The sequence below is a fragment of the Rhipicephalus microplus genome, unplaced genomic scaffold (genome assembly GCF_043290135.1).
Source record: "Rhipicephalus microplus isolate Deutch F79 unplaced genomic scaffold, USDA_Rmic scaffold_14, whole genome shotgun sequence".
In the NCBI taxonomy this organism is placed as follows: Eukaryota; Metazoa; Arthropoda; class Arachnida; order Ixodida; family Ixodidae; genus Rhipicephalus; species Rhipicephalus microplus.
The window spans coordinates 7,390,234-7,408,791 of NW_027464587.1; the positions used below are offsets into that span (position 1 = coordinate 7,390,234).

The following is an 18,558-nucleotide window of genomic DNA, read 5'->3' on the forward strand; positions in this document are numbered from 1 at the left end:
GTATAGGCTCAAATCTTTTTCTCTCAGGAGGTGTGACCTGAGCATCTTCCCCATCGTCCCAAAGACAAGTTGGTCAAGTACCATCGAATCCCTCAGGTCTCCAAAGTTGCACGTCTGCGCTACTATTTGTAAGTCTCTGAGGAACTGCTCGAAAGTTTCGTCTTGCTGCTGCAGGCGGAAACAGAAAACATACTTTTCGTACGTTTCATTGTGCTGTGGTGTGCAGTATTCCTTAAACTTTTTGACGATGATGTAGTAATTCTTCTGTTCTGCTTGAGACAGTTGAAATGTGTTGTACACTTCTATCGCCTCATTGCCAGCCACGTGTAGGAATACAGCAGCTTTTTCCTCACTCGGCTTGCTGTCCTTGCCCGTCGCCTTGAAGTACAGCTGGGTGCGCTGCTTGAACCTTTTCCAATTTTCGGCGGCGTTATTTGAGAGGACAAGTCGGTCGGGGGTGGAAGTGTTTCCATCTCGGCAGCTCGGGCGACGCTGGAGGACGAGAACACTGCGCAACTGCGCGCGCCGCCTATCGACGGCGAGCCACTTCTGACACCATGCTTCGATTGACCACAGAGAGCTGGAGACTGACAGTGCAATAAAAGCCCTGGCTTATTATCGCACACTCTTTTTATGCTTGACAAACGTGCCACAGTTGCTAGACCACATTTCGACACAGTTTACATATAAGAACCTTTATCACGACGTACTACATAGGGCTGCTAGCTGCCACAATAAGCACAATTTAACAATATCTAAAGGAGAAACGAGGACTGCAGGACAAGATGTTTTATTTTTATAAATAACACATGAAGTGGCATATACTTAATACATACGCTGAAATCACTCCTGAAATTATTTCGAAAGCCAAAGAAACTCCCCCACACACACACACTAAAAAAAAAAAACCTGTGAGGTTTATCGCTGCGTTTCAAAGGACTGGGTGATAGATGTTTACTTATGCCCAGTTGTAGAACATTTTATGTCTTTTTGCAAGTTCTCTGAGCTACTACAGTGCAACCCCGCCACAACAAAACACACAGGATGCGGAAAATATTTCGTTGAAGACACATTTTTCTTGTAGTGAAACCTAAAAATATAGCTGATCTGAGCTTGCAAAACAAAGGAATGGTTATGCTTGAAATCTAAGAAGTGTCCGCTGCTTCCTATTCTTTCCCAGCAGCGTCATGACGGGATTCAATCATGCAATCATGCATGATGAAAACCGCGCTGAAAAAAACCCCTACAAACGCTTTCGTGAATGTACCAAACAGTTGCATTAACACGTTAACACCAGCAGCTGTCTGCTGTCAAAGTGTATCCGAGAACGCCGAGATGGAGGCAGGGTACCGTGGAGCAGTGACTTTTGTCTTATTCTATGCCATTTTTATCATCCATCAGTCACAGCTAGCTGATTTGGTTGATAATGCAGACGAACAGCTGCTCCAATTAGGTATTATACTGGCCAAGCGCGAATTAAATGATAAGCATTTGAATCCGAAAAGGCATCGCTCCGCCGTTGCGACCAGCAGCTGCTTGAAGGGAACCATGAACTGGGCGACTGAGCTTCAGCTTCAGGTCGTCTGTGACTCTAAAGCAAGCCAGTGGCAAAAGCAGGGCAGTCTCATTGCCATCGCTACCAAGCAATGGCGGCGCCCATGCTTGCTGAACAGCGGCAGTTTCTGGTGGTGCCAAATGTGTGTTTTAGATTTCGCGGATGTATTTTCAGGTTCTGAAAGTGCATTAAAGTGCTTAAATTACATTAAAAAATTGGATTTCCTGTATAGCAATAAATATCTGAGCCTGGAATTGCATTGTAAAATATCGTTGAAGCAGGACGACAGAAGAAAAAGTGTTCGTTGTGGCGGCAATACAGCTAAACCTGCTTATAACGAACCTCCATATAACGAATTCCTTAATATAATGAAGTTTTTCTATTCATCGCCGTTACTGAAGAGAACAAATGTATTTGTGACCTCTTTGTAACAAAGTAACAGCGGGAGAAAACCTTGATATTGTCACGATGAGTCACAAGAACTGGGGGATGTATTGAACGACCGGGTAGCTAGCTCTAGGACGATGCGTCAGTCGTGGCTGGCTCTCGAGCCGAGAAGAGACACGCAAATCTTCTTTCTTTCCTTCAGATGGTAGAGCCGCTCTTGCAGTCGACCCACTACGTGTGGGTGGCATTATCCCCCCTTTCGAAAAGAAAAAAAAAGCCCCAAAAGGGGGAAAGAAAAGTACTTAGCACCACCACGATGTTACGACATAGGCACGTGGAAAAAAAGAAATTGGAAATTCGGATAAAGTAAAAATAGAAACGAGCGTGCCAATATAGGTAAAATCAGTGAACGAAGAAGCAAGTTCACAAAAATAAATTAATAACACAAAGAACAGTGTACAGCAAGAAAAAAGTTATGAACAACGCGTAATAAATGGTTTCATGCGCAACACATAAACGACATCCGACCTCGGTCGTGTCCTACTCCGTGCCTGCGATGTTGAGTCCGGAACCACTTCGTAGTTCATGTCACTGACGCGACGTAACACTTTATAAGGGCCAAAGTACCGGCTCAGTATTTTTCACTAAGGCCACGGCGGCGGACGGGCGTCCACACCCAAACTTGGTCTCCGGGGTTGTAAAATACTTCACTTTGGCGGATGTTATAGCGCCGTGCGTCTGCCTGCTGTTGCTGGCCGATGTGTAGTCGCGCGAGCTGCCGGGCTTCCTCAGCACGCTCTGCAAATTCATCGGCGTCAGTTGCCAACTCGTCTTCGTCTTGACACTGTAGCATAGAGTCCAGCATGGTCTGCACTTCGCGGCCGTAGAGAAGCCGAAATGGCGTGAATCGCGTGGTCTCTTGCACGGCGGTATTATACGCGAAGGTCACGTAAGGTAATATCCGGTCCCATGTTTTGTGCTGTACGTCGATGTACATTGAGATCATGTCTGCGATAGTCTTATTCAGTCGCTCGGTAAGTCCGTTGGTTTGCGGGTGGTACGCAGTTGTCTTTCGGTGTCTGGTGTTGCTCAGTTTGAAAACCTCGTCCATAAGCTGCGCCGTGAATGCCGTCCCTCTGTCCGTTATTATACTAGAAGGAGCACCGTGTCGTAACACGATGTGGCGCATGAAAAATTGTGCTACCTCAGAAGCCGTGGCTCGTGGGATCGCCTGCGTCTCAGCGTAGCGTGTCAAATAGTCGGTCGCGACGATCACCCATTTGTTGCTGTCCGCAGATAGGGGGAATGGCCCGAGAATGTCCATGCCGACTTGGTCGAATGGTGTTCAGGGTGCTTCAATGGGCTGAAGCAAACCAGCTGGCTTAACAGATGGTTGCTTTCGGCGCTGACATTCTCGACAGCTCTTGACGTACTTCTTGACGCTTGCCGAAAGTCCTGGCCAATAGTACCTCTCGCTCACTCTGGCAAGTGTCCGTGAGTAGCCCAGATGACCGGATGTGGGTTTGTCATGGCAAGCGAAGAGGACGTCGTCTCGCATGTCTCGAGGAACCACCAGGAGGTAGGTACGGTTGTTCAAACGAGCGTTCTTTTTGTACAGCACACCATCTCGAAGGCAGAACGACGGCAACGAGCGGGATAAATGACGTGGTATGATTGTGCCCTGGCCCTCTAAATGATCGATGATTGGACGAATCTCTGCGTCATCCCACTGTAGTTTACTCAAGTCTGATGAGCTAATGGCGCCCAGGAAGCCTTCGTCTTCCTCTGCTTCCTGACTGACGACATGAAGGGGTGCGCGTGACAGTGTGTCAATGTCTTCATGCTTACGGCCGGACTTATGGACGATGGTGACGTCAAATTCCTGCAGCCGCAAGCTCCACTGTGCTAGCCGTCCTGAAGGGTCGCGCAGGCTTGCCAACCAGCAGAGGGCATGGTGGTCCGTCACTACCTTAAAGGGACGACCATAAAGGTACGGGCGAAACTTGGTGATTGCCCACACGACTGCGAGGCACTCTTTCTCCGTAGTGGAATAATTCGCCTCGGCACGGGATAGAGAGCGGCTGGCGTAGGCTATCACCTTTTCGATGTCGTCTTGACGCTGAACGAGCACTGCACCAAGCCCAACGTTACTAGCGTCAGTATGAACCTCCGTGTCAGCATCATCGTCGAAATGAGCGAGAACGGGTGCTGATTGCATGCGCAGTCGCAGTTCATCAAAAGCTGCTTGTTGCTCATTTTCCCAGACAAACGGCGTGTCATCCCTTGAGAGACGAGTCAGAGGTTCTGCTATCTGTGAAATTCCATGAATGAACCGGCGATAGTAGGCGCACAAACCAAGGAAGCGCCGGACGACTTTCTTATCGACAGGAGCTGGTAATTCGGCAACAGCGGCAAGCTTGTCTGGATCGGGCCAGACTCCTTCAGCGCTAACTACATGTCCAAGGAATTTCAGTTCTTCATAGCCGAAGTGGCACTTCTGTGGCTTTAGAGTGAGGTCCGCCGATCGGATAGCCTCCAGCACGCTGCGCAGGCGCTGTAGGTGCTGCTCGAACGTGGCAGAGAAGACCACCACATCATCAAGGTAGACAAGACAAGTCTGCCACTTGAGCCCTGTGAGGACAGTGTCCATCATTCGCTGGAAAGTTGCCGGCGCTGAACACAAGCTGAAAGGAAGTACTCGAAATTGGTATAGGCCTTCTGGAGTCACGAAGGCTGTCTTTTCGCGGTCTCGCTGATCTACCTCGATTTTATGATTACAAATAAGCAGCGCACGACGTTTTTACAAAAGAGAGACGATAGGGACACCGCTGCACTCTCAACTAGTTTATTTCGTAAACGACCTTGGTTATTATACAACAAGACGGTGTACCACGTGCTACAATGACAACGTATTTTCTAAAAAGCCAACTTCGCAATCGCTCAAAGTAATCGATGCTTGGCTTATACAGTAATCTCTTCTTTTTGCGATGTGGAAGGCCTCGATCACTTCCCTTGTCATCTTATCTCTGTGGCTGGAAAGAATTTCAGTCTCAGAGAACAGCGGGGAACAGCCACATTCTAAGCAATGCCGTCTTAAGTGCGAGTAAGCATTATTAGCTAATGCTCTCTTGTGCTCCGTTAACCTTGTATTTATGCACCGGCCCGTTTGACCGATGTACATTTTTCCACATGACATGAGCAAACAGTAAACCACCGCGGTTCTGCACTCAACAAACGAAACAATGTGCTACGTTGTCATTGTGGTACGTTGTCATTGTAGCACGTGGTACACCGTCTTGTTGTATAATAACCAAGGTCGTTTACGAAATAAACTAGTTGAGAGTGCAGCGGTGTCCCTATCGTCTCTCTTTTGTAAAAACGTCGTGCGCTGCTTATTTGTAATCATGAACTATCACCAACTCGCCCAACTTTCGGTGTTACTACCTCGATTTGCCAGTACCCGCTTTTGAGATCGAGAGAAGTGAAATAATGGGCACGACGAAGTCTATCCAGCGAATCGTCGATACGCGGTAGCGGGTACACATCCTTTTTGGTCACGTTGTTAAGCTTTCGGTAATCGACGCAGAAGCGTAGCGACCCGTCCTTCTTTTTGAAAAGCATGACTGGAGATGACCACGGGCTGTTGGATGGTTCGATAACGCCATCGTCAAGCATCTCGCGAACTTGCGTACGTATCGCTTCACGTTCTTTAGCCGACACGCGGTAGGGGTGCTGGTGTATTGGGCGTGCATCCTCGTACGTGATGATCCTGTGTTGAGTGATGGACGTCTGGCGGATCTTTGAGCAACTCGCGAAGCAAGACCTGTACTCGAACAAGAGCGCTCGCAGCGCAGTCCGGTTATCGTTGGACAGATCAGAATTGATGTCAATGTTGCTCATTGATGTGTCTGCGTTATCCACTATTTCTGACGTGAGACAGTTGGTTACGTTTGCTACTTCGTGGGCAAACGCTATCGAAGTGCCACGGAAACCGTGTCGATGCTCGTTGCTAAGGTTGGTAACGAGCAATTCAGATCGGCCGTCGCGAACGTGTATTACACTTCTCGCTACACATATGCCTTGCTGCAGGAGATGTTCTAAATTTGTCTCGGCCACCACATCGCCATCGCTCAAACCACAGCATGTTACGTCGACTAGAACACTGGCTCGGAGAGGGAGCGTCACGCTCTGTTCAGAAATACGGAGTACGTCGATACGCATTCCGTCATCCTGCACGTTGATTGCTCGCTGGGCTGAGAACGTGACGCGGCGCTCTTGCAGATCAATGATAGCTACATTTTCCTGTAGAAAATCAATTCCCAGAATGACGTCACGGGAGCATTCACGTAGAACAAGGCAGCTTGCTACGAATGTGTACCCTTGAATCTGTACTCTAGTTGTGCAGGCGCCCAGTGGAGTTACGACATGGCCACCAGCTGTCCGAATCTGCGAGTTATGCCACGGCGTGATTACTTTCTTCAGCTGCGTTGTCAGTTTCCCGCTCAGTATGGAATAGTCTGCGCCGGTGTCCACTAACGCATTAACTACACAACCATCAATTGTTACTGCTTTGTCGAGTGAAAGCCGGCTATCCTTTGCAGCAGCAGGTGATGTCGGACCAGTTTCTGTACGGTTCTGCGTCAATAGGAGGTCTTCAGCGCTTCGACGTTCAGCGACCCCGCCCCCAGAGGTCGCTTCGGCTAGTTTTCCCGGCGGGGGCTGGGAGATCGTGCGGTAGAATACCGCTGGGGCATTGATGAAAATCGCCTCGGTGATGGCGAGCGCGACTGGCGCCCGGCAGACGGTGGTGCATGCTGCTGGGAGAGGTAGTTTTGGATGTTGCGTGGTTTCTGGCCGTAACGGGGGGGCGGCGAGTACGCAGAGAAGCCGCGAAGCCCAAGACGGCGATAAGGACACTGGCGGTACAAGTGATCAGCTTCTCCGCAGTGAAAGCATAGAGGCCGGTGATCGGGTGTGCGCCAGACATCAGACTTCCGAGGATACGAGTGCCGATCGTCGATGTACTGGACCGGTTGCACTGAACGATGGGCAGCAGAAGCACCACGGACAAAGGGCAGGGGCGGTGGCGTGCACGTGCCTTCGTAGTATGGTATGTGCTGCGCTGACTCGAGTGAAACTGCAGGGACAGGATGAACGAACAATGACGGCGATGCAGCAGGGCGTTTCAAGGCTTCCGCGTAGGTTGTCTTACGGTGGTATTCAGCAGGAACTGACGCAGCTGTATCAGGAGGCAAGGTGTCTCGGAGGGCCTGGTGCAGCTCATCTTTGATGACAGTTGCAATAGAGCTAACCGTAGGATGAGGTGTTACACCAGCCTTTTGCAACTCTTCACGTATGATATTACGGATGAGTTCAAATAAGGAGTCATTGCTGGTCCCAGCGGCGGCGAAAATGTCAGCAGTGGACATGCCACTGACTTGCCTGTCGTATTGGTTTGATCGCTGCTGTAGCATTTTTTCTATTGTCACGGCTTCAGACAAGAACTCCGCGACCGTCTTTGGAGGGCTTCACACGAGGCCGGCGAAAAGCTGGTCCTTGACGCCACGCATCAAGTGACGCAACTTCTTGTCCTCCGTCATTCTTGAATCTGCCCGTCGGAAGAGACGCGTCATGTCTTCGACGTACGCGGTCACAGTTTCGGTTGGCGACTGGACGCGGGCAAGAATAGCTCGTTCAGCTCTTTCTTGGCGGTCGGCGCTGGCATATGTCTGCAGAAGTCTACGACAGAATTTGGGCCACGTCGTCAGCTGCTCCTCTCGATTTTGATACCACGTGCGAGCCCCGTCTTAGAGATAGAAGTAGACACGACCCAATTTCGCCGCGTCGTCCCACTGATTCAAGTTGGCTACGCACTCGAAGTCGGCCAACCAGTCCTCAACGTCTTCGCTCTCCGTACCATGGAACGTCGTCGGTGCCCGTGGGCTTTCCAACGTATATAGGTTCGACGACGTGCTTCCCGTGCCGGTTGGCAAGGTTTGTACCGAAGTACTGGTCATGTTTGTTGACGTGGTGGGAGCAGTATCGTTGACTTCCGGAGGCAATCCCCTGATTCGGCGGCTGGTCCGATGCACGGGAGTATTGACTGGCACTGGACTCGTATTACGGCTTCCTGGGGGGGTCTGCAGCATCCGTGAGACTACCCAGCACCTTCCATCAGTTTGTCACGATGAGTCACAAGTACTGGGGTATGTATTGAACGACCGGGTAGCTAGCCCTAGGACGATGCGTCAGTCGTGGCTGGCTCTCGAGCCGAGAAGAGACACGCAAATCTTCTTTCTTTCCTTCAGATGGTAGAGCCGCTCTTGCAGTCGACCCACTACGTGTGGGTGGCAATATAACTAATTTTTCCCCCCGGACAATCTAGGAATTTTGCTTTGCAGTTAAGTATGAGCATGCATCTTCAGCGGCTGCCCCACCGCCGAAGAAGGTCGAAGTGGCGGCAGCGCACACGGTGCACCAGGTGAGAGCAAACGCTCGTTCTTGAGCGCGTCTGAGCATGAGGCGAGCCTGCACCCCACGAGCCGGGGCTGCCCCCCCTTCTTGCTGCTGCAAGCGCATGCGCGAATGTGCCCCTCCCCCCCTCCAAACTAAAATAAAGAAAACCCACTTTTGCGTGTTGGCAGTGCCACACTTTTGATATGGGGGCTTTAACGTCAAAACCATCATATGATTATGAGAGACGCCGTAGTGGAGGGCTCTGGAAATTTCGACCACCTGGGGTTTTTTAACGTGCACCCAAATCTGAGCACACGGGCCTACAACATTTCCGCCTCCATCGAAAATGCAGCCGCCGCAGCCGGGATACGAACCCGCGACCTGCGGGTCAGCAGCCGAGTACCTTAGCCACTAGACCATCGCGGCGGGGCGGCAGTGTCACACTTTCAGTCAACGTCACACAGGTGGTACTGTGCTAGATATGAAGGGCGCTTTAGCGAATAGTTTTCTGCGGTATCAGTGTCTGTGTCCATGTCGTTGGCTCTGTTTTCGATGCCGTGTGCGCGTACATAGTTTCACTGCGCGCGCATGGTGTGGCCCCTGACGGCGTTCAGCTTTGCTTTCTTTTTATTGTGGTAGCAATTATATGGACAGTCTCGACTGTTTTTTTTTGCCACCGCCGGCGCTGTCATTCACTGTATATGAATACGTATTTATATATATATGAAAACTAAAAAAAAAAAAAGTCGCCCAGCTTGTCACAATGCGCCGACGCGCGCTTATTTCCCATGTGTACTTTGCCCTGCGAAGGAGGGCGTAGATTCTTGTGCACACGCGCTTATCCTTTGGTGGCTTTCAACTTTCACCAGAACGATTGCGTTTAGTGAACAGGCACACAAAGATCACTGCGCTCGCTGGACAGGCACCATTTGGTAAAAGAGTGCACTTTTTGCAAACACAGAAAAGTAACAACTGGGGCACTTGTTAGTTCTCACTCATATATCTACCTGTGATTTGGTTTCATGCATTGTTTTTCTTTAAAAGTGCGTTAAGTGTCGAGCGGTAAACGTTAGTTTGCTCTCATCCTGTGTATGTTGTTTTCATGCGTAATTTGTGCGTGAGCATCATGCTGCACATTTCGATCTGCTTGCCGTTCTCAGCATTACACCAGGTTACATTCCGAGTGGTTGCTATCGCATTCATTGCTTCACCCTTACGGCGAACTGTGACTTTTGTTAATTTCACACGACCGTGTCATCACTACCGAGGGGATGTCGGATTAGGCACTGATGGAAACTCTCCGAGACCACACCGACTACGGATCTTCCTCGGAGGTCGACTCGTCACGTGCTTCCATCTTGCACCGCAAGTTGGCAGGCTGGTAGCTTTCTTGATTAGCCGATTAGTTCTGGCAAAGCGATGGCGCGTTGAATGCAATGCAATGAACGCGATAGCTCAAATTGTTGTGCTATAAGAAGTAAGGCTGGCAGCCAACTCTTTTGGATCAAATATCGTGGAACTCCTATGAAACGGTGTGAGCAAATACGGCTGCTCCAGGAAGAAGTGCTCTTTTCATACAGTCCCTTCACAATGGAACCGGATACTCGCCGAGAGAGCAAGTGCGCCAGAGATCGCGAGTGCCCTTATAACCAAGTTCATTATTGCTACTCGAACAATCCCCCGCCCTCTTCCCGCGTTGTTTCATGCTCACTCAAGACAGGTGGTTTACTTTCTGTTTGAGCATTCAACGGCAGTTTTAACACACACGAGATGTTATCTAATGCACTTTCCAGGCGACGATAGGGATGGGACAACTCATTTGATCCCTGCTTCAGCAGCGCTTGCGCGCTTTTACACGCACGTGAAAGTTAGGATGCGCGGGGGCATGTCATTAACTTTGACTAGTTTTGAAAAATGACCGCGACGACAAAAATCCACCGAGAGTGTCCATATTTGCTATCACAATAATAAAGCAGTTTTTCACTGTAAAATAAGAATTTGGGTTAGATTTGTCTTTAGTCCCACTTTTATACAATTTACGTGTTTATTTTTTGAATTTTCGTACCAAACCTGCATATAATGAAACTCTCTTCATTAGGAATTTTTTTGGAAATTTATCAATTTCATTCTATCCAGGTTTAACTGTATTTATGCATTGACTCTTATAGACTGTTGATGGAACATTCTCAGCCATTCTGCAATTTACTAAATGGAAACTCAGCGGCACCGTGCCCTCACAGCACAAGCAGCTTTGTTTTTTTCGCAAGCAAGGTTGAGAGGTCAGCTCTTAGAATGTCGCTCCCAGAGAACCAATGCCACATGAGTGCAGAGAGCATTAACAAAAAACATAAACAAAGCGAATTGAAGCCAACACCGCTCAAGCCACTTAGATACATCCACGTGGTCTGCGAAAAATGCAACACAGAATACAACACAACAGCACTGAACGAAAGGAGCATAGATAGAGAAACGACACCGGCACGCTCAGCCTTCACAACACATGAAGACGTGAACCCTCTGATGACGATGACGATAAGTAGTGATTAATTTTTTTTTTCTATGAAACAGGCGGTGCCCTCTAAACTTTTTGTGCAGATCTTAAAGGTTATGCTTTCATTGACTGAAAGGGCCAGACCCTGCTCTGAGAGCCGGAAACACGTCATAGATGTGTTTTTTGGTTTGCGGTAGCTTTATTCAACGTGCTGGCAGCTAGCTTCGGTAGGCAACCTTAGATGTCCTCTGGCAACTTTGCCGACATTGACTCGATTGTCTCCTCCACAGGTAGAAACACTACGGAGCTGTCGATCGTTGTTGTAACATCGAAGCTCTCTTGGCCGTGCTACGTTTGAAGAAATGCCTAGAAAGCGTGAGACCTCGCTCGTAGCATCTGAAGCCTGTGTGCGGTGTGCGCCGAGCTGCACGCGGATCTAGGATGCTTTCGTCACGAAAATTAGTGGGGCGCATGCGAGCGTCCCTCTCACACTTCAAAGGGTTTGTTTTCACTTTTTTTTTAGCATCGCATGTGCCATATTTTTACTGCATTCACGTCGGAAGTGTTCATTGTAACAGTAGGAGGCTTTGAAGCATGTTCGCTATATGTCGACTCAGTTTCAATGAGTAGCATAGGAAAATCGTAAGTGCACCGAAATTACGTCATTATAACTGATAGATCATTATATCTAGGATCGTTATAAGTGGGCTAGACTGTATTGCCAGGGATAGACGCTCCAAAACTTGAGACATTGGCATAGTTTGGCACAATTTTCGTCAATATTATTGGAATGGCGCAGTAAATCTGATCTGGCCCACTTTGTTGCATTGGTGCAGGAGTGGAATGACTGTGTTCACCTTGCCTTTTCCACCTCCTGCTATCACTAAGTCTTGTGGTCGGTACAGAATGAGAAACATGCAGAGGCGTGCATGTCTGTCGGTTGTTTTTTCTCACACGAGAACTATCTTGAAGTAAAAGAAAGGGCAAAATAGTTGGCATTGATTCATTCTGAAATAATAGGAGCCCACTGAATACAAGCACACTTATTCACAACTAAAAGCTTGAACAGAAAATATCTGCCAAACAGATGCAAAGTTCTGTTCACAGCAATGATTTTACACAAGCACTACAATTGCATGACAAATGAGAACTGGCAGAAACTTATAACGATAGCAATAAGGTGCACCTATGCATAAGTCATCCATCCTTGTCTATATCGGCCTAACAAGTAAAACTACTCGAGAAGAAAACGTAGCTCATGGGAGGACGTATATATTTTCTGTGTTTTTGTTTTCTGCCTTGTTCACTGTGCATGCACAGGTGTTGGGTCGGGTTTAGGTATATGTGATGAGATTAGTTGTCCGTTCCAGTGCCCGGGGGCGTCGATGTTTGCAATGAAATAAATACGGCGCACATGACCAGACAGTCAGTGTGAAACCCGCCAATATGTGTGCGGTTCGATCCGGCAACGGTATGGCCCAGGACTACCCGGTTATCACAAGAGGCAACAAGGGCAACTGACAAACCAGGCGAGCCTAGAACTACACGCCATCATGCCTGTCATCAAGAAGCTGGATCCATTCGACCCGAGTACATCGGTGTAGGCAAAATACTATGAGCGGGCCGAGCTGCACTTCATTGCGAACAACATCTTGAGCAACAAGCAGACAGCTGTATTTTTGACATGCTGCAATCCAGAGACTTATTCTCTGCTACGAAACCTTGTAGCACCAAGTAGGCCCGCCAAAGCAGGACTTACTGAAATTTTTACCACACTTGGCAAGCACTGTTCTCCTTGCGCATCAGAAGTAGTGGCAAGTTTCAAGTTTTTCTCAAGGCATCGAAGAGAGGGGGAGACCGTAAGAGACTACATTGCCTCGTTGAAAAAATTAGCTGAAGACTGCAATTTTGCAGCATTCCGAGAGTGCATGTTGCGTGACCAGATATTCAGCAGAATCAAGGACATAACCATGTAAACATGGCTGCTGGAAAAAAAACGTGTTTAACCTTCGAAACTGCGAAGGACACCATTGTAGGTATGGAGGCTGCACGTGAAGATTCACGCGCACTGAGCAAGCATGGCGATAATCTGCCTCAGGGAAAATAATAGCTGTTGCTTTTGTTGCAGGGAAGTCATTCTACGTGTTGGTGTAGACTTGGCAGCACGATCTGTCACAACCGCCACCAAAAAGGTCACCTTGCAAGTGTTTGCAGAGTTCAGCCAGGGAGTAAAAATTTCGATCGGAGCCAGTCTAATCGCAGCCGGTCTAGTCGCGTGAACAACCTGAGTGACCTCTGCTGAAGAGCCCGAAATTTTCGACTGGTGCACGCTTCACACAGCTATGACGATAGTTATAGTGCGAGAACAAAACGACGACACAGAGACAAGAAGGACACGAAAGACACCTTCTTGTTTCTGTGTCGTCGTTTTGTTCTCGCGCTATAACTATCGTCAAGCCATACCATCTAGCCCAAGCTGCACACTTCACACAGCTAGTTCGGATTCAATGTGCATTGTGGTTGAAGTTAACGGCGTAACGCTCAATATGAAGATGGACACCTGTGTTAGTGTGTCGATCATTGATGATAACAAGTTCGCCGAGCTTTTTCCGTAGATGCCGTTGGAGCCATTGATTAGGCAGCCAAGGAGTTTTTTGGCGGCATGACACGTGCCCAGGGAAGCTGGAAGCCATGGTTGAACCTGGCGAAAAGGAGCGCTAGCTACCAGTATTTGTTGTGAAATGGGCGCCTCCTACCCTTTTTGGACGAAACTGGATCAAGGCCTTCAAGCTAGGCATCGCTCAGACGAAGAAAGTCAACGCCATGATGTCTATCGAAGACCTGGTAAGCCAATATCACGAAGTTTTTTCGGAGCCACTTGGCACCTTTCACCGTGTTGCAGCTTCTATATCTGTACAACAGGGTGCAAAGCCACGTTTTGTCAAGGCACATCTGATACCATTTGCTTTGTGAAGAACTAAAGAGGATGGAATGGGAAGGCGTTATCAAACCGGTAAAAACTTTCAGTGGGCCGCGCCCATTGTTCCTGTATTGATGCAAAACGGCTAAGTTCGGGTCTGCGGCAATTTCAAGACAACCATAAAACCAGTGACAGACATCGGGTCCTACCCTGTTCCTAGGATTGAGGAACTTTTCGCGTGGCTTACAGAAGGCAACAAGTTCACAAAGCTTGACTTGCAAGATGCCTGCCAGCCGGTCCCACTCGATATGGAGTGTCAAGAGCTAGTCACCATTATTACTCTGAGAGGGTTATACTGATTCACAAGGCTGACGTTCGGGGTTCCATCAGCTCCAGCTATATTTCAGCGAGAGATGGAGAATCTTTTGCACAACCTGACCATGTCGTAGTGTACTTTGACGATATTCTCGTCACAAAAACTAGTGACAAAGAGCATTGGGAAAATTTGGGCCGAGTGTTGGATCGCCAGAAAACTGTGGGACTGTGACTGAAGATATATAAGTGCGAATTCTTGAAACCAAAAGTCCAGTACTTGGGCCATATTATTAGTGTGGTTGGGCTGCCTCCAAACTTGGCTAAGATTGAAGCAGTGCTGGAAGCCCCTGAGCAGTCAGAAAACTTCAGAGTTATCACAGGTAGGTTAATTTTTACAGGAGATTTTTGCCGAACCTTTCTGCCATCTGACAGTCACTCAATAGTCTGTTGGCGCCAGGAACACCATGGCATTGGGAAATTGATGAAAAAGAGGCATTTTGGGGAAGCAAAGAGCTATTGGCATCTGCTGCTATATTAGCACACTTTGACTCGGGAAAGCCAATTGTGTTTGTCACTGATGCATGTCCCTTCAATATTGGAGCAGTACTAGCGCATGGAGAGTCATCTGGAGAAAAGCCCTCCATCGGTTTTGCCTGGCAACCACGCAGAAAAACTACAACCAATTAGATAAGGAGGCATTCAGCCTTTTATTTGGTGCTACAAATTTCAGGGAGTACCTAGACGGCCAGCATTTCGAGGCCATCACAAATCACAAACTGCTGCTCGGACTGCTCGCAGCACATAAACTAATTCAGAAATTCTGTTCTCAGAGAGTGCTAAGGTGGGCCTTGCATTATTCAGGGTACATTTGCGACCTGAAGTATAGGTCGGGTTCACGAATAGCACGTGCCGATGGGTTAAGTCTCTGTCAATTGCTAATTTTGCTGTTGATTGCCCTGCTGAAGTGTTAATGCTAGAAGGAGCATAACTAGGGGTGCTGTTGTCAAATGCTGTTGTGGCAGACACCTCCAAAGACCTGCTGAAGTCGCATGTAAGAGCAGCGTTGTGGTCAGGCTGCCAGACATACCTAGGGTCAGACAGAAGACCCTACCAAATGCACTTTTATGCGATGAGTGTGCAAGGGAACAGTCTATTGTATGGCAACAGAGTCATTGATCGGAAATTTTTACAAAGGGAAGTCCTCCAGTTGCTGCATGAGAGTCATCCAGGTCTGTCCAAAAATGAACGAAGTTGCACGTAGCCTTGTGTGGTGGCCTATCTTGGATAATGATATAGTGATAACCATTCAAGAGTGCCGTATTTGCAAGGAGCATCAAAGAGTGTCATGACCAGTGCCTGTCATGCCCTGGCCATTCCTGAAAATACTGTGGTCATGGCTGCATGTGCACTATGATAGTCCTTACTGGAACCCCTATTTTTTTGTCGCAGTCGATGCGTTCTCAAAGTGAATCGAAGTATTCTGAGTCTCCACACTCTCGGTTGAAGCAACTATTTCCTGCAAGCCAATTATGTTCGCAAACCAAAGCCTTCCAGATGTAGTCATGTTGGCTAGCATTTACCAGTGTGCTCTCCTCCACATTCCTCAAGAGAAACGGGGTGAGGCGAATGCTGGTGCCGCCGTATCATCCAACGTCAAACGGTGCTACAGGGCGGGCAGTGCAGACTGTCAAAAATAAGTTGCAGAAAGCTGGCCCTGGAAATATTTGCACTCAAATCCCCCACATGCTCCTGACTTACAGGTCCATGCCTCATGAGATCATGGGTTGCTGTCCTTTGGAGCTGTTGTTGGGGCGGAAGCTGAGGCTTGCGTTGGACCTGCTACACCCAGACCTCAGGACTAAAGTGCTACAGAAGCAACTCAAGCAGAAAACCAGATGCGACTAAGGAACAAAACCCAGGGTTTTGGGTCACCCTGGTGACCAGATGTTCACAAGGAACTTTCGTCTAAGTCCTGCATGGCTGGTTGCAGTCGTCACCGAACAACGAACTTAGTCCATGAATGTTCTACTGGAAAATGGACGTCATTTAACTCGACATATGGTTCACATCCGCCAGCCCCATGAGGAACTGAGTGCAGACAACCAATAGCCAGGCAGCCCCGTAGCTACAGGTCTTGCTCCAAGATTAGATGCAAGTCAGAGGCAGCTAACTCTGGTTCCCAGAGAAGACCTGGTGAGGGAAGCAGAACTTGCTGTCACAGTACACAGTACTCCGGTTCTGTGACAAAGTACTAGAATTCGTTTACCAGTATCCCCCTACTCACCTTAAAGAATTGTTTACATCCATTAATAAAGGGGGGGGGGGGATGTGATAAGATTAATTTGCCAGTGCGGTGCCCAAGAGTGCCGATGTTTGCAATAAAATAAATACAGCACACCTGACCAAGACAGTCAGTGTGAAACTCGCCAACTTATGTGTGTGTAATTAGATCCGGCGACAAGCATGGCCCAGGACTACCTCGTTATCACAGTACTATATGTCTTCCTTTTCAAAGCTCTTAGCGGTTAGTAAGCGCCCATGCTGTACACTTTGTAGCCTATGAGGAATATCTGAAAGTGTGACCCACCTGGGGGGGGCACCAGATGAGCCGTGCAGTCCAGTCCAGGTGGGCACTCCCGACCCGGCAGCGAGGCAGCGCCTGCGAGACTCTCGCAGCCGTCGGATGGCTTGCTGGGCAACCCGCTCGGCTTCGCCTTCCACCAGGGCATAGTCGGGAGCTGCTGAATCCACAATGGCATCGTGCTGCATGGCTGAGTGTACGCCTGCAAGGGTTGTCACAATGCTAGTCAAGTGTGGCCATGCAGCACCACGACTAAGGATGTGTACTCAGCGACGACAGCAACAAACAGCAGTAAAGAGGCCCTGCAGTCACATGAATGCATACGACATGTCGGGATTGGTCTGAAAAAGCCTGTGGCACTCGACCCAAACCCATCTAGCTAATAGGGTAAGTCGTTGCCCCTTTGTTCCACATGCTGGTATTTTCAAATGTGCATTTCATGCATTGATATATGAAAAAATGCATTCTGTGCTTGAGCTGACCTAAGTTGACTTTTCTATAAGGCCAGAACTAATTTCTTTAGGCGCTAGTGTGTAATACTTAGTACCCGCTCTCCAATTTGAAGAAAGAAGGGAGAAAGCACAACTGTGGATACGGGGCTGTAAAAAAGTGACGGATTGCGAGTTTTCCCCCTCCTCCCCTACATCCACAGCATGGGGTCTTGTTGCGGGAAGAGCACCAGACTCTTGGAGTGAACGAACACAGCAGATGCGGTCTAAACGAAGCAAATAACACAAATTTATTTAACTACTTTTAGATCGACAATATCGCCAGCAGAATTAATATGCATATTGTGATCCACATGCTAAACAAACTTACACAATATTACACAACACTCAAAAACATAACAAATACAAGAACGCATACAAGGCGGTTTCACCAACGCTTGTCTTATCACGAGGGCCCCGGCGTGCAACCCACGGTGCCGCGCACTGGGGATCCACCGTTAGAGACAACCGTTCCCGCCAACCGCCAAAGAGACTCGCTCCTTTCTCATGTGCCACCATGCAGGCTTGCTACCATGCATCACCACCAGCACTACCGTTTCAACCACGATAGTGATGGTGATAATAAACACTCGCGAGCAGAACGCCACCTATTGCTCGATAATTGTGACTTTTGAATGCGGCTTCTGTGCGTGACACGTGCGCCATGAGGCACGAGCTACTTTATAAGAAGTGTTAGCCCCCTCCAAAAGTTGCTCTCTCCCCCTACTTTGTTTTGATTGAAAAAGAGGGTACGAAGCATGTACACAGGGCACAGCACTGAAGCGCTGGCCGACAAGAGTTCCTGTTTGGCTACTGGCTGCTGCATACCTCTTATGGGCCGTGCGTTGCGTCCGCACCGTGCGTTGCGTCCGTGCATTGTGTTCGCCGCACGATACTACAACTTTCACTTCCACCACTGGCACATCGTTGCCTCTGCCTGTCATCGTATCCAACACTATGCTAACAATCTCAGGATTTTCTTTCGACCTGACAGCACATGCAGTGTTTTCGCCTGACCTAATGCTGTGTTCATCAGCCTTGAATCCCCTTTTTTAGCATAGCTGGCATATAAGAGGCGTTTTCTGTCCACTACTGCTGGTTAGGTAATTCATGGCTATATATGCCCTATTCGGCTGCATAGGAAAGATTGCTGCTGTGCCCTTGCCGTATTCCTTGGGGCCTCACTGAAGCACTCTCCTTCCTCAGGGTTGCCACTGTCTTCTTTTTCCTAATATTTAATCCCTTGCGCTTCCGTGAACTGGTTGGCTTGCTTGGCGAGCGAGTTTAAATCTACCTTTAGCCCCATCTGATAACTAGCCAATATGGCGTCTTGGTAATCAACTGTTCTTACGTCTACACCTTGTC

The 18,558-nt window shown here is 48.5% G+C and overlaps 1 protein-coding gene across 8 annotated transcripts in view; it reads right to left on the reverse strand.

Moving 5' to 3' along the window:
- Window positions 1-18,558, reverse strand: part of LOC119181217 (DNA excision repair protein ERCC-6) — a 794,400-nt gene that overhangs the window by 34,743 nt on the left and 741,099 nt on the right. For all 8 annotated transcript variants that reach the window (XM_075882812.1, XM_075882811.1, XM_075882810.1 and 5 more), the window contains one exon: window positions 16,712-16,907. In XM_075882812.1, coding sequence (XP_075738927.1) covers window positions 16,712-16,907 — 196 coding nt within the window. The remainder of the gene's footprint in view (window positions 1-16,711; window positions 16,908-18,558) is intronic.